This window comes from Punica granatum, chromosome 8 (genome assembly GCF_007655135.1).
Source record: "Punica granatum isolate Tunisia-2019 chromosome 8, ASM765513v2, whole genome shotgun sequence".
Lineage (NCBI taxonomy): Eukaryota > Viridiplantae > Streptophyta > Magnoliopsida > Myrtales > Lythraceae > Punica > Punica granatum.
Genome location: NC_045134.1, coordinates 27,091,169 through 27,117,419, shown reverse-complemented (window position 1 = coordinate 27,117,419; position 26,251 = coordinate 27,091,169). Strand labels below are relative to the sequence as shown.

General features: G+C 41.9%; 4 protein-coding genes and 2 pseudogenes across 15 annotated transcripts; all 6 read right to left on the bottom strand.

The window, feature by feature from the left end:
• Window positions 1-674: 674 nt before the first annotated feature.
• LOC116188904 lies at window positions 675-1,836 on the bottom strand (annotated as a pseudogene).
• A 3,848-nt stretch (window positions 1,837-5,684) lies between these two features.
• LOC116188916 (metalloendoproteinase 3-MMP-like) lies at window positions 5,685-6,755 on the bottom strand. The gene has a single exon (XM_031518366.1). The coding sequence runs from the start codon at window positions 6,725-6,727 to the stop codon at window positions 5,816-5,818; it is 912 nt and encodes a 303-aa protein (XP_031374226.1). The 5' UTR covers window positions 6,728-6,755; the 3' UTR covers window positions 5,685-5,815.
• Window positions 6,756-8,257: 1,502 nt separating this feature from the next.
• On the bottom strand, window positions 8,258-11,909 carry LOC116187787 (beta-hexosaminidase 2). 10 transcript variants are annotated; one of them, XM_031516717.1, is made up of 4 exons: window positions 11,550-11,909; window positions 10,481-10,546; window positions 9,471-10,295; window positions 8,258-9,316 (listed from the first exon to the last, which is right to left on the bottom strand). In XM_031516717.1, exons 1-4 carry the CDS (start codon window positions 11,755-11,757, stop codon window positions 8,367-8,369), a joined length of 2,049 nt encoding a protein of 682 aa, XP_031372577.1. In that variant the 5' UTR covers window positions 11,758-11,909; the 3' UTR covers window positions 8,258-8,366. The 10 variants fall into 10 exon arrangements, with proteins under 10 accessions (XP_031372577.1, XP_031372579.1, XP_031372580.1 ...); XM_031516719.1 differs by having other exon boundaries at window positions 11,655-11,909; XM_031516720.1 differs by having other exon boundaries at window positions 10,481-11,251; window positions 11,476-11,787.
• Window positions 11,910-12,263: 354 nt separating this feature from the next.
• LOC116187788 (serine/threonine-protein kinase STY13-like) lies at window positions 12,264-15,166 on the bottom strand. Its single transcript, XM_031516728.1, has 6 exons — window positions 14,405-15,166; window positions 14,079-14,211; window positions 13,796-13,991; window positions 13,220-13,344; window positions 12,918-13,076; window positions 12,264-12,809 (listed from the first exon to the last, which is right to left on the bottom strand). The coding sequence occupies exons 1-6, from the start codon at window positions 14,539-14,541 to the stop codon at window positions 12,495-12,497; spliced, it is 1,065 nt and encodes a 354-aa protein (XP_031372588.1). The 5' UTR covers window positions 14,542-15,166; the 3' UTR covers window positions 12,264-12,494.
• Window positions 15,167-15,618: 452 nt separating this feature from the next.
• LOC116187786 (protein JOKA2) lies at window positions 15,619-19,690 on the bottom strand. Of its 3 annotated transcripts, none has more exons than XM_031516715.1 (7): window positions 19,390-19,690; window positions 17,759-18,801; window positions 17,547-17,640; window positions 17,156-17,401; window positions 16,816-16,965; window positions 16,096-16,728; window positions 15,619-15,981 (listed from the first exon to the last, which is right to left on the bottom strand). In XM_031516715.1, exons 1-7 carry the CDS (start codon window positions 19,411-19,413, stop codon window positions 15,883-15,885), a joined length of 2,289 nt encoding a protein of 762 aa, XP_031372575.1. In that variant the 5' UTR covers window positions 19,414-19,690; the 3' UTR covers window positions 15,619-15,882. The 3 variants fall into 3 exon arrangements, with proteins under 3 accessions (XP_031372575.1, XP_031372573.1, XP_031372574.1); XM_031516713.1 differs by having other exon boundaries at window positions 17,547-17,667; window positions 19,390-19,689; XM_031516714.1 differs by having other exon boundaries at window positions 17,547-17,664; window positions 19,390-19,688.
• Window positions 19,691-21,528: 1,838 nt separating this feature from the next.
• Window positions 21,529-24,923, bottom strand: LOC116187784 (annotated as a pseudogene).
• Window positions 24,924-26,251: the final 1,328 nt, after the last annotated feature.

Genomic DNA, 26,251 nt, shown 5'->3' with positions numbered 1-26,251 from the left:
AACATCGAATTACATTTCTGACCAATCAGCTTTGAAGAAGGGGGTCTTTCTCTTTCTTTTTGCTATTTTCTTCTTTTTTTCTACCCTCAATTGGACGCTAAATCAAAGGGGTAAACGCCGGTTGGCTTTATTAATTTTAAAGTGGACGTTGTCTAGACGAGACGACCTCCAACAAGGGGAAGACAGAGAGCCATGGACTTGGAAGATCAATTACCCCTACGCTGACTGACTTTGACGATGAAGCTTTGGCAGTTCCTCCCACGACAAGCTGAAACCCCACCACGAGAACGAGATCCCGTCTTCCTCGATGTTCATACGGAAACGATGAGCTCTACATCATCTTGGAGTCTTAAATCACGGGCAATGTGACGGTGGTCTTGTATCAAGTTTATAACGGGCCAGGTTAGAGAGCTTTTGGCCCTGTTGTAGTCTCGTAGAAGCTTATTATTTGGGAATAAACGCAGCCACAAGTCTTTGGCCCAGGGAATTAATCAGACCTCACGTGATCGGGTCGAGCTCACCTTGATGGCCCAAATGAAACGGGCAATTCCCCTTAGAATCAAAACTTTGCAAATTGATCTCCTTTTATGACATTGTAATATGTGATTACATCGTCAGGCATGTAGTGATGTTGGTACTGTCAAGAATCATCGAGATACAATAATATATGCTATTCCTAGGACGGGTAGCGTACCATCCGATGGTCGGTGTAACCAATATACATGAAATGGGCCATCGACTCACTCTCTCAACGATCCTTGAATCTATTAGAATGCAAACTCTTGTGAGCACATTGATTTCTGAATAGTGAACGTAACAAATCAACAGACGGATGAATCTGACATTTTTCTGAATCAAGAAACAAGCAATGGATGGATGCTAAGATGAGTTGACAGTGTCGCACATCCCGGGGTTCCGAGCACACCAAAGAGGCTGAATCGGCTCAGCTCGAATCCCTCTACTGACCATTCTACCCCTCCACTCATTAAAGCGGTCGGTCGCTTCTGCGTACCTCTTCATGCCTTTCTCGTCCCTGTTCCCTGACCACATTGCCTCAGCCATTGCCGAAGCCCTCGGCCATATCCGACTATCCAGCACGGTGGGGTCTGCCTGCTCTGACCACAGAGCAACCTCCCCACCAAGGACCAACTTCGCCTCCTCCTCTGTCAACCCGTAAGTGATATCATAATTGTAAATTGTCTGCCAGGTCTTAAATGGCCCGCACCATGAGTTGCAGGTCCCTGTGTTTCCTGCATTTCCCTGGTCGTACTTGGAGTTGTTCCCGATGAAGTCCCCATGGCCACAGTCCAAGTAGTAGTAATCTGCCCAGGACACAATTGCTCGGTAGCCTGACGAGACAATCGCCTTTGTATTGTTGGGACCATCGTTCCATGTCTGCAATATGGTGTTCTCGGGTGGGAGGAGTGATCTGTTCACCCTGACAGTTTGGTCCAACAAGACATCTTCCCAGTAGACCACAGTTCGGTTCATCGACACGACCTAAGGGAAAGTGGAGTTGAGGAACATCTCGAGGATTTCGCTGAGACTACCGCCCTTGGAGAGGAACTCCTGGATTTCTGGGTCAGCCTTCCAACAGCCTGGCACAACCTCATCAGCTCCAGCATGATAGAAAGGTTCAGGGAACATCATGGTCACATCGCGAATGACATTCTTCAGGACTTGGTAGGTTTTCGGGTTCAACGGATTGAGTTGACCAGCTCCCGGTTCTGATGCTAGCCGGTCCTCCCATTTATATCCAGCGGGCCACCAGAACATGTTCGCACAGGCCACAATCTCGGGATATGCTTTTGCCCATGAGCCGGTATGACCTGCATATGAATATATATGTTCAAGTTATTAGTTTAGATCAATGTTTCAGGGTAAAATTTTCCAGCTCACATTTACAATCAGTATAGTAAAATGCATAAATTTGGTCCGTAACTGTTTGACGTTATACAACCAAGTTTCCAGAGTAACACTCTCCAGGCATATCATTAGATCAGAAAATATTTACAAAGCCCACGACATACACACAAAGGCTAGCAGCATTTATTGAAACACACCACCCTGACAGAACAACAGAGAAGCATAGATAGGGTAATTCTATTGGAATTTGGAAAGTAACTTATTTTTAGGGATCAGATTTGTTTTTTAAATAAATATAATATTAAGTGATTTATTATCTATAATATATATATATATATATATAATTCTACGTGGATTTACTATTTATGAAAATATATCATCTAATTTTTATTTTGAAAAATAAATATAATATATTAATTCTAAGGAAGAATGATTGGTCCCACAATCAGTAATTTATAATTTATTAGAGTTTTAAAAAATAAAAATAATTTAAAAATTCGAGAAAATTCTATTAAGATAATATATTAATTCTAGGGTTAACGGCCTAAAAAATACAAACTTCTCACATTTTATCAATTCTAGCACGAATTTTTTTCTTGATCTAAAAATGCACGAACTATCAATTTGATATCAATTTTAACACGTTTCAATTTTTTTATTAATTTAAATGAGAATCGACGGTCACACCCTCCGATCGCAATAGACGAGGTCTTCAGCAACATTATGGGGGCAACGGTGGGCCCCGGTGAGGTCCTCACTACCCGAATTTGAAAAAAGGAAAAGTAAAATCAAGAAAAGAATGAAGGGGGTAGGTGGTGAGAGTCTCAACGGCGGTCGCCATCCCTCTAATTGGGGGCATCGCAGACCTCTGTCATCATGAGCAACCCCTATTGGGTAGGTGGTGGTTATCGTTGAGGCCCACCAATCGAAAAAATAGAAATTGTGCTAACATTGATATCAAATTGACAGTTTGTGTATTTTTAGATCAAGAAAAAAAAGTTTGTGCTAGGTAAAATGTGAAAATTTTGTATTTTTTAGCAATAAACCCTTAATTCTAAGAAAGAATGACCAATCCTAGAATCAATAATTTATAATTTATTAGAATTTTAAAAATTCAAAATAATTCAAAAATTCGAGAAAATTATATTTAAAAACTAAGCATTGTGAAGTCATCTAACTGTGCCTACTTTTATTCTGCTTTCATATACATATATATAGATACTATTGTATAAAACAAAAGATGAGGGCTTAATTTCACCTTTTCTTTCTAAATTTACCCTTACTAATATTATTAAGGGTTAAATGTACTTTGCCTCTCGACTTATGAGGTGAAATTAGGTTTACCCTCCGACCTATGAAATTTGGCAGAATGCCCCCTCACCTAATCTAAAAATAAGCGATGTGACTCCCGGATCAAATTTCGGTCAAAATTCTGACCAAAACAAGTTTTCATAAATTGATTATCATTAATTTGATCATCAATTGGTATTCCTTTTTCCCCGTGACTCCAAACGTTCACCTCTGCCCCTGAAAACCAATTATGAGATACACTCTGTGATATAGGATAATATATATATATATATTTATCATGCAAGCATAAATTTGTTGATATGCTTCTTTTCATTTGACTATGATTATCACATATTTTACATTTTAGAAATACATAGGACTTAAGAGTAAAGTGTTCAGCTAGATTTTATACTAGACGAATAAACAATATTATATTAGATTGCCCGGGATTCACGGAGCCCCGATGATTAAGAAATATATATATATATATATATATATATAATGTAGTGAATAAAGAAAATTAATCATAATTATAGATTTATCGGTCAAAATTGATTTTTTTATGAGGAATATGAAATTATGAATTATTTTATTCAGTAGTCGTTCCTCGTTTTCGTAATTTGGAGTTGAGATTTCTCGGGGCTATAACATTAATTGATTAAGGAAAACTTGTTTTGGCCGGAATTTTGACCGAAATTTGGTCTGGGAGTCTCATCGCTTATTTTTGGATTAGATGAGGGGGCACTCTGCCAAATTTCATAGGTCGGGGGGCAAACCTAATTTCACCTCATAGGTCGGGAGGCAAAGTGCATTTAACCATATTATTAATTAGTAAATACTATTAAATTAAAATGAACTAAGTACATTTAAAATATTAACTACCGACTATCCATCTTTTTCTCCATTCTCTCCTCTCTTTTCCTCCCTCTTCTTCTCTCTCCTTCCCCCAATTCAACCGACCTCACTAACATTTTTTATTTAATATTACTTATTATCATAATTTTGGCAAATGTTATTAATTTTTTATCATAGATTCCTAGGAATTTAATTATTGTTAGAATAAGAAAAATAAACGGTTATTGTTTACCAAATTGATCAGGTTTTTCGAACTCTAGCAAATGATGAGTTTGAAACTTTCTGTTAAAAAAAGGGGGATGACTTTATAATTTATATTAATTAAACATAAAGTGCTATTTTTTATAAAAATAAAATTTTATATAATTGATTTATACAAATATTCCTCAAGAATTATTAATTACTTTTTATATCACTAATCATAATATTTCATACTATATTCTTCTGGATAAATTTCGTATAATTCCTAAAATAATATTTAAAAATTAATTGATTTTTAAATCGCCAATACTAATTATAATATTTCATATAATATTATTCTACACTGGATGTTAAATAATTATTATAACTTGTTGATATAACATAAGTACATGGGAAGCGTAAAATTTTATAGACGAGTTTTGCTAAATCCTCCTAAAAACTTTCCAATTATCTTTCTAAATTATTCACAATGATATAAGTTATCATCTTTTTTTAGATCTCCACGGTCATTTTATTATTTTATTAGATATAAGTATGAGGAGAATCATTATACACATTTTCAAGAACAATTTAGCATTTTGAATTATAGGTAGATTTGTTTTCGATGTGAACCATAGTATTCGGAAGCTAAATCGAATCCTGACTAATAGTAAATATTAAAACTCTCGTAGTGTGGATTGATTTATAGATAGACTATGAATGCTGAGTCATTATTATTCTATCCATTACTTTTGCTATATATCAAGAGAAATTGGCATGCGCTACATGTCTTGGAAACTCCGCACTCTCCATGGTGTTCCTACGGAGGTACCATCAGATTTCTCGTGGAGGATATCATAATAACGAGACATGAAAAGCACACGATTGATTTGATTTCTGAATAAAGAACACAAGTAATTGGACTGACAAATGAATATCTGACATTTTTCTGTGGACCAGCACGCAAGCAATCGATAGGCACCGAAAGATTGTTTTGCTATATTATCAAGAAAAACCGGCAAGCCATGTCATGTAAAATTCACGCTATTGCTCTTTCCGATCTTAGATTGATTAATTTGTTTAGTATGAAGATATTTCTCTGTAATTGTTTTCCCAAGTTAAACTTTTACAACGATGGTCGGAAGAACTTTTAAAAATCAAAACAGTTGGTATTCTCATGTTACAAATTCGAGGTCACATCTTATATGTATATAAAATAATAATTTTATAATAAATTCTCAATAAATATTCTCAGCAATTTAATCAGTATAATTTTTTTCCCCAAACAAATAAATGTACTTGAATAGTGCTATCCAGAACATATGATTGAATAAATCAATTTTTGAACAATGAACACGAGAAATCAATACGTTGAGATGAGGGATCGAGTCAAATAGTTTTTTGAACCACTCAAATTTATTATTTTATATTTTTTCGAGAGAGGTCATAGGCCTAATAGAAAATTAAAAAAAAAAAAAAGGAGAGAGAGAATAAAAGCACACGAAAAGTCCCATTAACGTGATCAAACTCGGGAACTCTGGACTGAGGCCGACAATATTTCACCTTTAACTCAAACAAACAAGCAACTCCCTATTTATTCCGGCTGGTACCCCTATTATTTCACTTATTTGTATAAAGCATTAATTCCTTGGATATCATCGTCATGCAAACCCTTAGAAACCCCCTGATTTATAGTTGGGAACATGATTGCACCCGAAACCTCGCTGTGTCCTAGCCCGAGGAGGTGCCCGATTTCATGCAGTGCCACTGTCTCCAAGTGGAATGCCCCAGGAGCCGGTCCCACTGAGTATCGCTCGTCCCCATCGTAGTGGAGCCACCCCCTGGTGGGCGCGAATGCATGGGCTATGGTCCCACCTGGCCCATCGAACGGCGAGCCATCCCCGTGGTCCCCACGGGCGAACGCGATCTTGAGATCGGCGGATTGGTAGTTCTGGACCTGAGTAAATGTGAAGTGCGTGGCAGAGGCCCACTTCTGGAAGGCCCGTGCCACCGGGTCAATCGCTTCTCTTGGCGTCCTGGATGAGAAGCTATAGGTGAGGTGGTACTTGTTGCTCGGCCACCTTGGTCTACCATCGAAGAAACTATAGTGTCCAACCGTGTGGAGGGACCCCAGTCGGTGGTGGCTCCCCTTCCTCCCGGGACGCATTGAATTGGTGCCATTGATGATATCAGGTACGCCACAGCGGGGCTTTTTCATCTGGGAAACCGTCTCAGAATCGAGGGTCCCGGTGGCCTTCATATGGTAGTTCTGCTGGTATGTCTTAACGGCTTCCTCGAGGAGGTCGTCGAACTCCTCATCATTGGCGTGGAGGCTGGAGTGGTTGTAGTGCAAATAACCGAACTTCTCCATGTAGTGCTTCAGCTCGAGGATGCCTTTGGTCTTGTTGCCCCTGTGGCATCCCTTGAGGCCATTGATGAACTCGAATGGCGAGCGGTTTCGGTCTGCTAGGGCCGAAGAAAAGAGGAGGGGAAGGAGGATGAGTGAGAGCGAGGAGATGAGCTTTACAGCTTCCATGATTCTGATTAGAGAGGGCTTAGGAGATTGTTTGACAAATATAGTTTGGTATTCGTTGTGGAGTTTGTGGTTCTATTTATAGGCTTCTGCTCAAAGCTCTTTGTCTAAGGAGAGCAATTCTTCTTTTTTAACTATGAATTTCGTCCTCTAACTCATGTGAATAATGCAGTTTGGTCCTTTAACATCCAATTAAGTTGATTTGGTCAAATTGAATGTCCATATCATATGTATGTAACAGCATATACTTAATTTTTTTGAAAAATGAAAAATTTTCTTGATATAATTGAAAAAATCTCCTCAAATGCATGATACTTTCATGTTCAATGTGTCAAATGCCCTATAAATACAAGAATTGAAAGTTTTTTTTTTTCGATCGATGAATTACTCATTATAATTTCCCAACATTCCAACTCCTGTAGAATGTCTCACTTATAATTCATGGTGTTTATTATGTTTATATGGCCAAATATATAGTTTTGAATATATCTTTTCCTAGTATCTATATATATTTATGTATCATATATGTTAAGTATTTTTTTTCTTTCATGCAAAAATTGACAAAAAACTTTTCGCACAATGAGCAGGTATTAACTAATCATAGGTCTAATTTCACTAATTTGAAGCCCGTAGTTTTTTTTTTATAATGTAATTTCAAAATTGCAAGTCCCTCATTCCTCCGATTCAATTCTCAGTAGTAGAAAATTATACTTCTTATCTCCTCCCTTTCTTAGTGTTTAAATATCAGAAATTTTCCAATAACGTTCTGAGAAACAACGAATTACATTTTCGACCAATCAAATTTGAAGAAGGGGTCTTCTCTTTCTTTTTCTTTTTTCTTCTTTTTCAAAGGAGTAAACGCCGGTTGGCTTTATTAATCCTAGAGCGGACGTAGACTAGACGAGACGACCTCCAAGAACGGAAAAACAGAGACCGATGGACTTGGAAAATCAATACCCCTACGCTGACTGGACTTTGATGATGAAGGTTTGGCAGTTCCTCCCACGACAAGCTGAAACCCTCCTCGATGTACATACGTAAACGATAAGCTCTAAATCATCTTGGAGTCTTAAATCACGGGTAATATGACAGTGGTCTTGTATCGAGTTTATAACGAGCCAGGTTAGAGAGCTTTTGGCGCTGTTTTAGAGAGCGGATTTGGGAATAAACGCAGCCAAAAGTCTTGGCCCAGGGAAATAATCAGACCTCATGGGATCGGGTCGAGCTCACCTTGACGGCCCAAATGAAACGGGCGATGCCCCCTTTGAATCAAGACTTTGCAAATCGTTCTCCTTTTATGACAGTTTAACTTGTGATTGTATCGTCAGGCATGAAGTGCTGTTGGTACTGTCAAGAATCATCGAGATACAACAGTATATGCTATTCCTAGGACTTCCTAGGACAGATAACGTATCATCCGATGGTTGGAGTAGCCAATATACATGAATTGGCCATCGACTCACTTCTCTCAACGATCCTTGAATCTATTGGAATGCAAACTCTTGCGAGTACATCGGAAGAACAAGATGACAATTACGGGGAACACGTGATTGGATTAATTTTGGAATAGTGAAACGTAACAAATCAACAGACGGATGAGTCTGACATTTTTCTGAATCAAGAAACAAGCAATGGATGGATGCTAAGATGAGTTGACAGTGTCGCACATCCCGGGGTTCCGAGCACACCAAAGAGGCTGAATCGGCTCAGCTCGAATCCCTCTACTGACCATTCTACCCCTCCACTCATTCAACCGGTCGGTCGCTTCTGCGTACCTCTTCATGCCTTTCTCGTCCCTGTTCCCTGACCACATTGCCTCAGCCATTGCCGAAGCCCTCGGCCATATCCGACTATCCAGCACGGTGGGGTCTGCCTGCTCTGACCACAGAGCAACCTCCCCACCAAGGACCAACTTCGCCTCCTCCTCCGTCAACCCATAAGTGATGTCGTAATTGTAAATTGTCTGCCAGGTCTTAAATGGCCCGCACCAGGAGTCGCCGGTCCCCGTGTTTCCTGCATTTCCCTGGTCGTACTTGGAGTTGTTCCCGATGAAGCTCCCATGGCCACAGTCCAAGTAGTAGTAATCCGCCGAGGACACAATTGCTCGGTAGCCTGACGAGACGATCGCCTTGGTATTGTTGGGACCATCGTTCCATGTCTGCAAGATGGTGCTCTCAGGTGGGAGGAGTGATCTGTTCACCCTGACAGTTTGGTCCAACAAGACATCTTCCCAGTATACCACAGTTCGGTTCATCGACACGATGTAAGGGAAAGTGGAGTTGAGGAACATCTCGAGGATTTCGCTTAGACTACCGTCCTTGGAGAGGAACTCCTGGATTTCTGGGTCAGCTTTCCAACAGCCCGGCGCAACCTCATCACCTCCAGCATGATAGAAAGGTTCAGGGAACATCATGGTCACATCGCGAATGACATTCTTCAGGACTTGGTAGGTTTTCGGGTTCAACGGGTTGAGTTGACCAGCTCCCGGTTCTGATGCTAGCCGGTCCTCCCATTTATATCCAGCGGGCCACCAGAACATGTTCGCGCAGGCCACAATCTCGGGATATGCTTTTGCCCATGAGCCGGTATGACCTGCATATGAATATATATGTTCAACTTACTAGTTTGGATCAATGTTGCAGGGTAAGATTCTCCAGCTCACATTTACAATCAGTCTAATAAAATGCATAAATTCGGTGCGTAACTGTTCGACAGCATACAACCAAGTTTCCAGAGTAACACTCACCAGGCATATCAATTTCGGGCAGCACCCTAACCCCATGTTCCAGACCAAACTGAACGATCCGAGTAACATCTTTTGGAGAGTATTGCATGTCAGGCCCATAGGAGCCCTTGTCGGCAAGACCTGGCTCCGAAGGCAACAACAACGGGAAAGAGTGGGAGTCAGTGATATGCCAATGGAACACATTGAGTTTGTTGCCACTCATCGCGCCGATCATTCTGAGAATGTCCTCGACATTGTAGAAGTTTCTTGAAGTGTCCAGCATCACCCCTCTGTGCTCGAAGATGGGCCAATCCCACACTTCCATTCCCGAGGCCACGTGGGAAGGGTTGCCCCACACAAGCTGCGAGAAAGTCTCGAGGCCCCTCATAGCCCCCCAGGCTGTCTCGGCGGTAAGACTGGCCTCTACACCGGTGGAAGGGATCTTAAGGTGGTAAGACTCATTCACACCGTGGACAAGAGGCGCGGAAAGGTCATGTATAGTCACGATCAGGGACTGTACAACAGACCCATTTGTGAGATTGACTGTTGGGATGACTAGAGGGTGGTGGTGCTCAGTGAGGATGAGGTGGAGGTAGCGATACACGGCAGTGGAGAGGTATCGATGGTTCGGGGAAGTGATTTTGAATTTTGGGGAGAGTAAAGTTGCTAGCGGCAAAGGCCATGACACGATTCTTGGTTTAGGCCATAGGTTGATTACAGCACATTGGACCAATGTGGCTGAGCTGAAGATCATAACGGCCATGGAAAGCAATGTGAAAATGGCAGTGCCATGGATCTGGTTCTTGTCCATTTGGAATCCCGTAAGATCAGAGGCAAGAAAACTCGCTGCAAAAGAGATATCAGTCGGTGAATGGGGAAAAGAAAATTGTAATCCCATATCCAGATAAATGCATTAAAAGATTATTCCCCTTTCCATAGGCACGAGGGACTAGCACAACTTGAAAAGAAATCTTCTGGAGATCAAAGAACATGTATTATAATCGAAAAGCAAAAAAAGTTAAAATCTCAACTGCCTAAAGCTTGGCATGCAATGCCTTTCTTGACAGATTCTCGGTCAATGTTGCAAATGGAAAAACCTACACGAGACAAAAGATCTAATAGATGTATTCCATGGAAATGCATAAGCTTCACTAAAGAGCGAGAGAGATCAGTTCAAAATTTTGAAACTCGGAATTCGAACAGAACACGTATTGGCAAAGCAGAAATACATAGCACGACGAACAAAGTCTAGGACTTTCCCTTGCTAGGAACCACATCAGCACAAATCTAGAAGGAAAGCCAAAACAAGATGAGACACAATGCTGCAGATGCTGCATAACTTCTCCTGCCCAATTTCATAGTCGGTTCATGGATAAGGCACTGAAATTCTGAAAATGACAACCTTAGTTATAACACAATGCCAAATCCAAGCCAAAAAGAGGAACTGCTAACATTTGAACACAAGAACTGCTGCTGTTTTCCTCCGGAGTTGTCTGAACCAAAATTCGAAAAATGAGGTTCAAATTCAAAAAGCCACTTTCTGTTTATTTGCCAAGTCAACTGCATGGGCTACTTCCAATCCGACCTATATATTTGTTCATCGGCGTCTAAACAAATAGAGCGAGCTGGAATATTCTTGATAAACAGTAAGGCCTATACAAGGAAAACTAACGCCCAACAGTCAGACATCACACTGTTTTCCTCCGGAATTTCGGGACCCAAACCTTAACAAATGAGGCTAACCCGAATAGCCACTTCCTTTTCTTTCGCTATGTCAGCTGCAAGGCTGCTCCCGACCCAACCTATGAAATTGTTAACCAGCACCCACTTTATTCACCCAAAAATGCTACAGAGAGAAGCAAAGAAACAGAGACATAGCTCAATTCTTGAGAAGGGCAAGGGTATACAAAGAGCCCTCATGCCCATCAGTCAGACATCACATTGAAATCCAGAAAACACCCAACAAATTCAGCAAAACACGGGACAAGGCAGAGGAGGAGAACCCTGAGATGAGGCAGCGGCTTACACTTGCAGAATAGCTCAAACCCCCGATGCAAGGCATGAGAAGAAGCAGACAAATATATAGTTAGAGACACCAACCGTGAGGAGGAGGAAAACGAATTGAGTAATACAAAACAAGGAAAAGGAGTTGGGAGCCGGCTCGATTTTTGTCCGCCATGTGTTTGGCATTCGAAGGGCGCTTACCCTTCGAACAGAATACGATTCCATTGATGGGTTTGGGAGATCCTGACTTTACTTCTTTGTTTTCGGAATTTCCACGGCGACTTGTCAAGATTCCAATTTCCATTATCGAATTTCCCCCTCTGTCACTGTTCCTGCGTTAATGCCAAATGGAAGATGCCTAAGCTTTCATGGTGATGACGACGGCGATGATGACTATGATACTTAGTACAAGGGCTACGCGACAAGGTTGTATCTTTAAGGCCACAACACGACATGAAGACAAGTTTCCATTAGCTTCATACTTCGTTTTGCGAGAAAATCTAAGGAAGTCTCCGCTAGCTTTCTGATCCCTTTGTTCAATCAATAATCCAAGGAACACGTGATCAAGGGCCGTTTAATACGCGACATTACTCTTCATATTCTAACTTCTTTTAGCAACTCGACATGAACCGTATTTTTGTTATTTTGTCCGCCAGACAAAAATCATGGATCGGAAGCGGAATCAAACTTGTGCTTTGCCACCCTCTCGATCCTAAAAAGAATGACTGAAGCGCATTACTCGCCATTCCAAAAACTCATTGGGGTAGAGCTTGTAGACATATCCAGAGTGATCAGTCGAGAAGGCAGAGGTTAAGTCATGGAATGAGATCGCCCTGAATTCTCGACAGTTGATAGTTAATAATATAAGCCGCCTCTGCATAAGACGACTACAGCCCAAGTCGTCTTGTGTCCACCAAGGTGTCAAAATTTTCTTACTTGGGGATCAAAAAGCCTCGCCTTTCCGTTGCTGCCTATGGATCATAGCGCGACAGATGGACCAACAGAAGTTACAGATGCTTTGCTTTGCTTCTGTTTTAGGGGTCAATAACACTGATCGAAGCAGAAAAAGCAGCCGTTTGGCTTTCTCACTGATTCTGCTTTAGGGGTTTCTCCTGAATCATCACGGATCGCCATCAGTGAGCTTGTACCAGGAGACTCAGGGGCCAGGGCACTGTTCTCTGAAGTGAAGAACCGAGAGGGAATGACAGGCACAGGTGGAGAGACGGTGTACAGATGATTGAGGAGCATCTGAATTATCTGGCTGAAGTTGGGCCGAGCTTCTGGGTCCTCCTTCCAGCAAGAAGTTAGAATGAAAGACAGTTCCTCGGGCAGGTTATCAGCACTTGGCCGCACATTCTGAAACCAACCATATATAAAGATGCATTTTTCTGATTATTTATCAGTTACTAGTCGGGCAAGAAAAGACCAGCTTATAGTAGGAAGCTTGGAAGTTTTGGATATTACCTTGAAGGCGGCTGCGTAGGCTGCCTGGAGGTTTGACATGCCCTCGAAAGGCAGCTTGTTATGTAAGAGCTCCCACAACACGATTGCAAAGCTGTAAGCGTCGACTTTGTGGTTGTAATGCTTCTTCTCTCCTCGCCTTAAAGTAACAGTACTGTACAACTGCCCAATAGATTAGCCAGAGAGTTTAGCACGGAAAAAGTCCCTATACAGTCGCGTTCTCTGCAGTTAAGTGCAGTTAGCAAAGAAGATTTCGGAGTATAACAATATGGTGATTAGTTCAGGCAAAGGCAGAGTTTATGTACCTCTGGAGCCATCCACCGATACGTCCCAGTTTCTGCGGTCATCATCTCTGTTAGTGACTCTTCTCTTGCTAGACCGAAATCGGCCAGTTTAACGGTTTTGTGGTCAGCAGTCAGCAGCAAATTCTCTGAAAAAAGGAAAAACTAATGACCAAACTTCAAAGGTTAATTGGGGAAAATAAACACATTCATATCAAGTTTGACTCAGACATCGTACAGCAAAATTTGCAGTTGTCCAGGGTTACATTCCCGAATCAGTTTCCCGAACTAGCATTTGGCTTTTAGATAAAGAACACTAGGACACCTGATGGAGGTTCCATGAAGAACGCTATGACACCTCAATCAGTCCTCTATGACTGCATACTACCAGAGACCCCATCCAAAAACACATTACCTGAATCATGGAGCCTTAATAATTACGCGAAACTTTTGAGAGGTAACGTTGATATATACAAAAAATATCTTTCTTACTAAGAGCAAAAGAGCCTCATTCGAGTTAGCTGAAAAAGGAAAAGTATTTCTAAGATGTCGGTACGATAGTCTAACTTCACAAAGACCAAGCAGAGGGACACGACTCACCAGGTTTCAAATCACGGTGTATGATACCGTGACTGTGCAAACACTCCATGGCACGAGCAATATCAAGTGCGAAACCAACTGCCACTTTAGTGTCTAAGCACCGAGGCCTCATGCTCACCAAGTACTTGCGCAGGGTCCCTCCAGACAAAAGCTCGGTAACTATCACCATCACAGGCTCCTTGCAGGCACCTACAAACTGTCATAACCCAACACTATTCATCAAGCTCAATTAGTTCCCAAAACGATAGTACACGAAAGAGGCATTCGGGCCAAAAATATCGACCTTGACCAAATTCTTGTGTTGAACTCTGGACAACATTGCAACCTCCCGAGCAAACCTTGCCTCTATCTTGGCAATGTCCTCTGGTGTCTCTCCTTTATGAACCATCTTAATTGCCACAGTCTGGTTCTTATATCTGAAGAAACCGAAGAACAGAGGCATCTCATCAACCAAAAGATTTTCAACCCGGACACAAAGATCCATTCACCGTAACAATTCTCGAAGGCCAGAACGCCATGAGATTCTAGCAAGAATGCCAGGGGAAGTGGAACAGACAACAAGAGAGAATAGAGTAAGTGAATATCCACAAAAAAAAAAAAGGAACTCACTTTCCCTCATAGACTTTGGCATAAGCACCTTCACCAATCTTGGGCCCGACAAAGAGATGATTTGGGTCAATAAGCCACTTTGCATCCAAACGGAACTCATCAGCAGAGAAGAACCTGCTCCCAGATTCCATCATCATTTTCTTGCTAGAGGAAGGAGGAGGGCAGCAGCAGCAGCATCTAATTGTAAGACACCAAAAGAAAGCTTTAGAGCATCCCTAGGACTTCCATCTCCATGGCTACAAAAGGATGCGCAGGGGACAACCCAGAAGGGGTAAGGATTCTGAAAAGACAGGGGCAGACCTTCACTATGACAGGGAATGAGGATAAGCTGACATGACACAGAGGACCACACAGGACTTGCAGGAACCAGAACAGAGAGGTGGTGCTTTGCTGGTAATCTCATGGAGAAGAGAGGGGAATCCCCCCAAAGGGGCATAGAGGATAGATAACACAGGATCAAGTAATCAATCAATCAACTCATCAAGATTTCTTTCTTTCTGCTCCAGCTTTGTTTGACACAAGAAGTATTTCTCGAATGCTTCCACTGTTGATTTGCAGACAGGAATCGATCAATGAGGGAAGAAAAGAAGAAAAGAAAAGAACAGGCAAGGGAGATTTTTGTGAACATTGACATAAAGGGTGCGGGAGCCATAAACTAATCAAAAGCACATGCAAACTGATCTCGTCAAACAATAGAGACCCCGGAATAAGAAAAAGGGGCTGTTCTCTTCCAATTATTTTCTAGAGAAACAAACTAAGCCTTGATCGATCGATTATATTAATGGTTTTATTTTTGTAGACCTAAGAAAATAATATCACATCATATTACGAATGAGGAGAGGGGCAATCTTGTACTTTTGAGCTCTATTGGATGAGAGTTGACTTGATTGCAGACACAGCTCCTCCTGGTCTGATAATAATAAAGAGTACTGCACCTGCCCGTACGGTCCGCCAAAGCAGGACAGAGTGCAGAGAAGCCTCTTTATCTTCTTCTTTGACTTTTTCCTAGCGTAGTTCCTAAATGCAAATCTCGCTTGTAAATCCCCAATTAACATGCCATGTTACCTTTTTTTCATTGATCATTGCAAATAAATATTCAGATAGCAACTGAAGAGGAGACATGAGCTGCTGTCACCACACCGGTGCGACCGAAACTTCCCAGTCTCTACCCATATTACCAAGGGCACCATTAGAGCAAGAACAGAAAACCCGAATAAGCAAATAACAATGTACACAGCACGAACCCAGTCTCTATTGCATATAAGTAGAGATGCAAATAAAAGCTCTTACAGAGCATAGTCAAAACCTAAGAGAACTTCCGCCCACAGCTGCGAGAAGTTCCAAACCCGACATGACAACTAGAAAGCATATCTATCCCAACAGAGAGTTTAGTTGCAAGTACATAAATACGTATATTTATTCTAAAACAGTTCCCTCACATCTCTATATTTATTTATCAACTATAGAAAGGAAGTCCCTTAAGCCTTCTCTCCGGTGAGAAGATCCATCACGACCCGCCTGATGCTCCCATCATTCTTCTTCAGCAACCTCTTGTTCATCTCCTTGTCACAGAAACCCTGCAGTTCCATCGGTCGAGTTTCAAAGTAGACAAGAAACAATGGTGACGGATTAGATAAAAGAGTTAAAAACAGGGAAAGCTATAATTAAACACCATGATTTCACTCACTCACCATCTCCTGTAGCTCCTCGAGGATAGGATCCCAGTCAGAAACACCACAGAGATCATCCACAGACTGCTCCAGGTCATATGAGTTCATCCTCAAGACCTCCTTGTTCAAGTCGACCTGCTTGAATCCCATCTCAGCCAGCTCCTTCAGAAGGTTCTGCTCAACATCACCCTTTGCACCAGCATTTCCAGACGGTACCACTGCTTCCTTGGCAGGGAACAGTGGTGCAGAAGCAGGCGCAGAAGCAGGTGCAGGTGCAGGTGCTGGTGCTGGTGCAGCTGGAGTGGCAGGCGCAGGAACCGATGCCGCAACTTCGCCCACATCAGATGGATCAATGATGGGATACGAGATAGTCGAAGAAGACTCAGGAGGGGCAGATGCTGAAGCAACATTTCCAACCAAGAGAGCATCATCAATAGGAAAGTTTTGCTCCTGCTCTTTCCCCCGCTGCTCCTCCGCGAACGGTTGCACTGGCTTGCCGGCTGTAGTGGAGTTGCTGGGCCCGAAGAAGTCATCTACACCACCAGCAAACTGAGAATTCATCTCCTGCAGTATCGTACCAATGGTCTCAGGAGGCAGATTCAGGTTTAAAGCCCCAGAGGTCTTGTCAGCAGAATCATCTGCAGGAGTATCAACCTGTGCACAGAGGATAATATAAATCAAGCCAATACTCATGAGAATTCAATGCATTATAAGATAGTAAACAGGAAAATAAGTCGCTACCTGAATAAGGACCCAGACCCGCTGCCCAAATTTGTGACCAGAGGGAGATGCCATCCTCCAGTACGAGATGTACCGACCAGGTGAGGCAGGTGCAACAAAGTCAAGAGCAATATCAAGTTCCTCATCTAAGTGGACACCCTGAGGAGGAACCTGCCAGTGTATGGGGAAAACATAAAAAGACCACATCAAGCCCAACCATCCATGTATTTTGCAAAGATATGCAAAGATCAAATGCATTGTTGGCAGATAATACAAATAGTTATGCAAGTTATGACAGAAAAGGGTGTACCCAAGCAGTTCTCTTTGACACATCCAAAAAGCCATAATGAACAGAACCTACCTCTATTTCCACCGAATCCTTCTCACTGAAATTGTCACCTCCAATCCAAACAAGCCTTGTGCCTGAAACCCAATCAAAGTTGCCATTGTTGCGCATACGCCAAATCTTGGTGAAGGGGGTTGATGGGGCCATGACAGTTCCATCCATTATGGTGACATCAGAAACAAAGCGACTGTCTAGCTTGGGATGACCACGTTTGAACGCAGGGCGTAACACATGTGGTAGTGTTGGCGGGATCCAAGGTTGCTGAATGTGTTGGTTGGAGAAAACAAAAGCATGTTTCAGGTTCAAAGAGACTTTGATAAACCGAAATCGATTGCCAAACAAATTAAATCATTACATAAGCCGACAGCAGAAGAGTAAACTAAACCACTATTTAAATGGCACATACAGGTACTTGCTTGAGACCCCTCATGGATCTGAAAGACATGGGCTTGTCTATGCGAATATAGTCACCCTCGCGTCCCATTTCCGCAAAACAGATGCTGCACAGGTCATAATCAGCTTTCCTGCTTGGAAAATAACAACAGTATAAATTGAAGTAATTCCAAAATATACTTTAATTGAAGCTGACTCTGTCTGGATATCATAGCTCAAACTTACACAAGTGACTTGTACCGAGGTCCAGTGATAGGATGAACGCCACAGCCATCACAGCGAATACCCCTGTGGAATACCCCACCGACATCCGTAGGCTTGCAGCCCCTTTTAGAACGACACATGCCATGCGAGGGCATATTTCCCTCATTCAGAAGAGGCAATCCCCTAAAAGGGCATAAACTAGAGCTGCCTGTAAATCCCATGGCCTGTGGGAAATTCCTATTTGGAAGAGCAGTAGTTTCTGCTGAACCTGCAGAGCAACTAGAGCCACCAGGTTTTCCACCAACCTTCTGCGACTCCTTCATATCACTGGCAGGGTTCAAGGTCACAGTTGGATCAACATTGAGATCGATCGGATGCAGATCAGCAATAACTGGTGGGTGTACACTGGGAGTAGCAGCTACAGAATCCCCATGCGGACTCTTTTTGGAGCACGTGCTACTGGCTGCTTTAGGCAGCACATCTGGTGGCATGCCTGCCTCCTTGGTGCCCTCAGCAGCTGTAGCAGGTGACGTAGAACTTGCAGAAGCACCCACCTGTGAGACTGGATTCAAGAAAGGATGCCCCACCCCCTTCTTCACCAACTGCTCAACCAATTCCACGATTGTCGGACTTGAGGATGTAGATTTCGAACGCAAGTCCACAGAGAGCTTCGAAACCGCCTCTCGAAGTGTTTCTGGCACAGTCTTCATAACTTCTGCAACAACAGCATGAATATTGGGAATAGGTTGTTGCACACTGGGTGACCTCCGTGGTGTAGAGCATCCACTGGACCTGGCGTATGACCTGCCTCTCCTCTCAGTGTTTGGCGTCACTATAATCTTCAGGAATTTCAGGTTCTGCCTCATTACATCACGCAGATCATCGTCATCAACAAGTGTCACTATGTCCCCATCCTCGTCAATGTAGGTCAGCGTCACATCAGTATCAGTAGGGAAGTCAAAGAGGCTGAAGATCTTTGCCTTCAGACCGAGCATGTCCAGATCCAGATTCTCATTTCCATTCACGCGGGCATTGAACCGCCTCAGGGTGTCCCCATATTGGACCTATGACCATGAACAGGACAAATGAGCCCATAATCCCAACTCCTCGAGAGCAGAAAATCATACACCACACGTAAAGCACCATACTGTCTTTCGCTGATAACTCAGGACAATCTCTCGTGGTCAAAACTAATAGAGAGAGAGAGACAGATAAGGCAATATTTTTACTTTCATTGCAAGAAACCTTAAACCCCAAGTTCATACAGTCATCAACTATTAGCTTGCTATAAAACCCGAACTCGTATCCTCAAGTAAGCGAATTTGATCAGCCAGAAATGATAACTTAGGGTTCAGTCGAACAATTTTAAAGCCCAAATCAATCCCCAAGCCGACTCGTAAGAGGGCAAATTTCCACAATAAAACCAAGGCTACCAGGCCACCAAACAACTAAAGCAGATAACTTTATCACCCCCAAACTCGATCAACAGTCAAGACAGGCTGAAATTCTCATGATTTCACACAAGATGAAAAATTGTAATCGAACAATGAATCAACGCATCAGACATCCAACCCCATAAACAGATTCAACTAAGACACGGTGAAAACCAGATTAATCATGGGAAAACAAAAGGCAAAAGCAAAGTCGCTCACCTTGATCACGAGAGTGGACTCCATTCCTCTACTAAGCACGCAAGTCAGTCTAACCGTTCCCGTGAGCCGCAGCAGGAAAGGCTAAAAATCAAGAACGGAAAGGAGCTAGAAAATCCAAAGTCCTAACCCTAGATTGATCGGTTCAGGAGAGAAGGAACCCTCCAAAATATGTACACGCCGTTAACGATCGCCCCCACCTCTCTGAGCACGCCACTAAGCGTACCCGTAAGCCGCTTCTCTCGCTCTCTACTCTCTCACTCCCTCTCCCCCTGGGTTTCCTGTATGTATGGTATGTCCGTGGGTTCTCTTCTCTTCTTATTTGTCGTCTGCCTTGGCGAAGAAGATTAAAAATTAAAATACAATTAAAATAATAATTAAAATAAAAGCAAATGAAAAACGCTGTTTAGTATTTGACTTTCGACTATGTCTTCTTCCCGAAGAAATCTCCGCCATTAAGGAAGCTCAGAGAGAGGACGACGCTCGAGACCACCGTGAGACTGACCGTAGGCGAGCATACCCTTCGAGGGGCATATCGCTTCCTGTTCCGACGAGAGTAGTCAGACGTGAGGAAATCAGCCGTCGGATGTGATTACATTTCAGGAATCGGACGGCAAGTCCACCATCCACGTGGTGCTTATAGTCTTCTCACGTGTGGCCTCTGGTGCTTGCTTGCTTGCTTGCTTGCTTTATTGTCGGACAGTCATATTCTTATTACTTTTTTTTTTTGGCTAAATTAAAGGCTATGTCGGGTTATTGGCCCGCAGTGGCTGCCCCAATTAAGAGAACCTAATCACCACGAAATGTTCCTTTTGTCATATCTCGTTGAGGATTTAGCTCAACTTAGTCACCGCAGTCCCACCAAAACACGAGTGAACTAAATCCAAGACCCACTAGATCAAGTATTATGGGCTGGCCAGCACTATCCCATAATACACCTACATAGTAGCGAGCTCTACGTTCTCAGTAAGGTTCGAACTCATGATATTCAAGAGGAGCGCTTGGAGTTTAACCACTAGACCGCCGTGCTGATGGTATCATATTTTTATTACAACTAGCTTTTCTTTTAATCCGTGCATGAATTTTTAAAAATGTCACAATTGCTTTTTCATTAAGTTATATATATTCTTAAATTGAAAGCATTCAGTAATTAGTGCATACAATAACAAATTCAGAATAATTGAAAATGAATTATGTTACTAAATATGAATGAAGATAATGATATTACTTAGAAAACATATTTCATTTTATGAACTCATTGTATTTTATTAAAAATAGTGCAAATAATCTATTTTTAATAATTTTTAAATAAATTTATCCAATTACTATTTCAAAAGTGTTCAATATTTAAAGTACGTATTGCATATATTATATTTTTATTTTAGTTACTAATCATATTGAAAAGTTTTTTTACAGATATTTATTTTAAGAAATTGTATTTTTTTATAAATAAATTATGAGATTATATATTTTAAATCCATAATATATTTATATAATAAAATTATTAAGTATTTAATGATTTACATGCATCTACTAATCTAGTCTTAATTGTAATAACTATTTATTTAGACATTTACTTTTATAACTTATATCATATATAAAATTACTTTCTAAATCCTATCTATTATGGGGGATATAATTGTATATAAATATAGATATTTTCTTTTTAGTAGATTAATCCGAATCAATGAGCATGAAAAGAAAAACATCAAAACGAAGAAATTACATCAAGCAAAAGCTGGATAGAGAGCTCCAGCAGTGTCAAGAAAGAATAGCGGTGATAGCGGGCTAGGGAAAACGTCCGATGCAAGTGTTAGCTGAGCCGCTAAAAGAACCATGCAATCTGCATAGGTGTTACTTGCAAAAGTGTGCGCGATCGAATGGGCTCTTATTGGGCCCATGTGGGCTGGGCCTTTCCAGTGGGGCTCTCATTGGACTCTCCCGTTGGGCTCTTTCCAGGGAGCTCTTATTGAATCACAATCGGGCGAATAAATCGTTAATTCCCTGTGTGCTTCCTCAGCCGGAAGTGCGAGCTTTGATCAATTTCAAATTTCAAGAATGCAATTCACTGCAAATCCAATGCCAACGCGATGCACTCGTACCGAAAGCTTCTTTAGACTCAAATTTGATATAGGCATCAAGAATTACAAATCATGTGGGTATTGACTTTCATATTTTGCAAGTTACAATAGGATATACCACGGTAGAAAAACGAATGAATTCATAATTTACAATCAAAAGCACATGCCATTGGAAAGATTTTACATTACATACATGGGACATTATTCGAGACACAGATTTCTACGAGACCTCGCGCCAGTTACTATTATCATGCATCCTAAAACAGTCCTGGAAGCAACGGAAACAGAGTTGTTCGACCAAATGATACCGAGTACTAACCATCCAGCTCTCGTCTTGTCTTGCAAGTTCGCCATCTTCTCCCTCGGAAAATGCACGAGGCTGCCTCTTCACCATGAATAGCCTGATAGCTTCGATCCCTTCAGACACAACCTCCACTGGTGGAAACACCAGAGGATTTTGGTCCAAATTCAGTTTCATCAGCTTGTTGAGGCGAGCGAAACTCAAGGGGAGAGTGTGGATCTGATTGCTACTGAGATCAAGCTCCTTGAGTTCGGTCAAGTCCCCAATTGTGTCAGGAAGTTCTGTGAGGTCTGTGAAGTTACTGCTCAGGTTGAGGGTCCTGAGGTTCCTCAATTTCCCAATTGAAGGTGGGAGGCCATGGAGCTCGTTGAAGTGGACATCAAGATGCCTCAGAGATTTCATCTCACCGATAGAAGTAGGGAGAGATCGGACCTTGTTGTATTGGATGGAGAGAACCTCTAGGTTAAATAATCCGTAGCCAATATCTGTGGGCAAGTAGGCAAGGTTGTTGAAGCTCACATCCAACTCCACCAGTGACCTAAAACCACTTAAACCAATCAACAAAATGTTCTTCCGTGCAATCACATGGGAGTCAGATGATAACATCAGAGTTAAAACGTCATGAAAATTACACTATCCTCCCATACTTCTACAGAGAACAGGCCATAAGACTCTGCTACAAAGACATGGGAGATCTTCTGAATGACGTCAACTTTTCGAGTCCTTCGTCCCGGATGTGGCATAACTGTAATCAAATATTATACCTGCAGCAGCTAATGGTGTCGGGTAAGGTGCTCAGCTTATTCCCTGATGCATTCAAGACCTTCATTTTGTCCAATGACCCAACTGAGTCAGGCAATGACGATAACAGATTCGAAGAAATGTTTAGCTCCTCCAGTTTGTCCAGAACAGCTACGGAGTCAGGAATGTCCTGTCAACGTCAAAGAGGAATTCAGATTTCAGAATTACATTTACAAGTAGGAACGATCTTCGCAGTGCTAGTTATCTCATGGCAGTTCACAATGATCACTTTTGCTTACTAAATCTGCTCGATTAAGACTTTATCCTACTTACTGAAAGCACAGACCTCATACCAGCTAAGGTCTAGGTCACGAATTGAGAACGTTGTCCCAAATACATATTATACATATATAAAATATATATATATATATATATATATATATAATTATGGCAGAGGCAGGGACCACGTGCTGGCTGCACTGATGAAATGAAGGTGGCAAAGCAGGAATATCACAATATTCCAGTGCATAATAAGCCTATGAATTTACTCCAATTTGTCCAGTAATGGACATTCTTAACATCATTGGTTGAAGCTTCCTATATCCCGAGTTGGGACGTTTCAGAAAGATATTGCCCCACTAAGAAAGAGAGAATTCTTTTTTTTCCTCAAAGTTAGCAAGATTTTATGACGTACAGGAAACTAGAATCTTCAGAATTTGATCTTTAGCAACTGTTTGGTGATGGTACCCTATCCAAATTGCATTCCAGAATCCATTTCGTTCTTAAAAGGGAAAAGGTGAATGTTTTCCGAAACCAGTATAAGCAATGATCACTGGGCATGGAAGAAAGAAGCCCCACAATCATTCCGATAAGATTATTGACAAAGACTGCACCCCATTGCAGATCTTCATCTCGGTTTTCCTATAACCTCAAGCATGTCTGAAGAAACTAAATTTGCTACACCGATAATCAAGGTGGAGTGGTGATCGATGACCGATTTTATATAAGCCAATAAATGAAGTCGAGAACTAAGGCTGTAACTGGCAGCTTCCATCTCCTTCTTGACTACTTCTCTGCTTTTATTAATGATTGCCTTAAATGCCTAACAACCAAAATCTCATTTTGGCCACAAAAGCCAACTATCAGTACAGCAAGAGCAGTGTGCCCCAGTCCACACGAACTTCATTTCAACTCATCAATGACGAGCTCCACGACAATCAAGCCCCTAATGATGATTACAATCAAACCCCAGATTTGATCAGATTGACCATTGAGCCAATTAAGAACTATAACAAGTCAAATGTCCACACTCAGACATATAAATCTCTAAATGTAACAGCTTTATCATTTTCATGAAGAACTAACAAGCTAAAATCCACCTTCCCAATGCATATACTATTGCTATGAGATTGCTCATGGAACAACTGAGACGAGCATGAGCTTCTCAGCTTCAACATGAAGAAGAAGCCGAGGAGAATTCTATGAACTTTGAAGAACGATATCATTGGAAAGGAATTGACTTCAGCTACTAACCTCAAGCTGATTTCCAGAAAGATTAAGCACAACTACACCGCGAATTCTCCCCATCAACTCGTCCGGCAGAAACCTCAGCCTTCTCCCCGACAAAGTCACACGCTCTAACCTGCTCTTCTCCAGTGAATCCGGCAGCAGATTCATAAACTCTAGAGAGACCCTACCGCTCACGCGAGGCTCAGCATACCGACGGTTCTTGGTCTTCTCCTCAGCTGACTCGTACATCCTCACCAATCTCTTCTCCGCCTCACGCAGCAACCTCTCGCACTCCTGGTGCATCTCATCCAGTGACACAATCGCCCTGTACGCGCTTATCTCCTTCTCCGCCGCCTCCCTGCACGCCCTCTCTTTCTCCGCCAAGTGTGCTCTCCACTCCAATCTGTCGAGGTTCTCGGGCCTCGGCGACAGGACAATTTCCTGGAGCTTCTTCGACAGCCTTGCTTCGACCTCACGGAGCCTGGACTTGGCGGCGTCGACCTTCTCGTGGTCCGGCCGCGAACCGAGCTCCAGGAGCGCCTGTCGTTTCTGAGCCACGTCGGTCACGATCTCGCCACGACAATGATTAGGAAAAAGTGGAGGAGGAGATGGAGGCGCGGGTTCCTTCGACCCCACGGACAGGGACCGAGCGATTGCCGTTGAGAGGATCGTACGGGTCCTCGGGCTAGGAGCACTCCGAGCGGCGACAAAGTGAGATGAGGAGGGTCTCGGTGGCCGTTGCGCCGCCGGTTTAGTCACAGAGAAGGAGGAGGAGGAGGAGCCGCCCATTCCGTACATGGCCGAAAAATCTTTCACCGTAGGCGTTCACCGTTAACCAGTTCTAATGGGACCGCCGGAGATGGAGGGCGGGGAAGTTTTGACAAAGAGAGAGAGTGAGAAGAAGGACGGCGCGGGGGATTAAAAAGAATAGGTTGCTGACGTGGCTCTGACCTGAGTATAAACGAACGAGCGGTGGGACCTCCACGTCAGCCCCCCGGAGTATTGGAAGTTGACCATCTGGCAAATATTGAATTAAATACACGGTGCAACAACTTTTAAATAATTATACATACGATAAAAATAAATTATTTCTATCGATAATATATTACTTAAATTTTTAATAAATTACTAATGAAAAAAAAGTAAAACAAACGTATTTCGATATAAATTAAACAAATTTTAAAGTAAATTACGTCCAAAATAAGTAAAATACTTATTCTTTATTTAAATTTTTAGTAATTTACTTGATTGGAGATGGGAAGGGAAGACTAGAAATCGATTTGCACTCGAGGGGAGAAATTATGGGCAGCTCGTGTGAACCGTGGATCGAATCATTAGGTGCAATCGAGGGTCGTCAAAAATATTTATGGGCAAAAATATGGGTATGAGATTGTGGTTTTACAAAATCATGGACATTGTACGGACGGGATTTCTATGTTGAGATCCAATATGATAGAGATATTGCCAATTACCGTAATTATCTTTTTTAGTTAATGCACCGTAGAATCACCTATCTTCTTTTCTAACACCATAAAGAAATTTATAAAAAAAATGTCATTTTCAATTTGCAAGAATGAGTTTGAGATGGGAATACTCGAGCTTACGTCTCCATATGCCAACAATACGAAGTAGGAATTTGTTGAAAATATTAAGATGGAATTGGATTCATACTCAGAAATGGAAAATGCATATCTTCTTCCGTATGCAAGAGGATCCCGACTAAGCTCACATGCATGTGCTCCACATGATACTTTCATAAAGTACGAGGGGTCCCGACTCTGCAGTCACCAGGGGCGGAGCCAATGTAATACCAGGGGGCAATTGCCCCCCCTGAACTTTAGTTTTTTTATAATTTTGCCCCAAAATTATGTTAATTTATGAATTTTTCTATGTAAAATTTGCACTTTGCCCCCCTGAAAAAAAATTTATGTACTATTTATATCAAGTAATATTTTTGCCCCCTGAACGAAAATCCTGGATTCGCCCCTGGCAGTCACAATCTACTTTTGGGAAAAATAGTTTGACGGGCATAAGCATGCTCAATTTGGGAAAATTCAAGAATCTGAAACATGTTTAGAACAATTTATGATGTATCATTTTTAAGTATGCAAAGAAATCAACATTGATTGGTTCAAGCGATTCGGTACTTGTTCCCCTTTAATAAAGTCTCGGCTTCGAATCTTGTGAGTGATTCATATCCTCTTTCTAAACATAATTCATATATATTATGCAT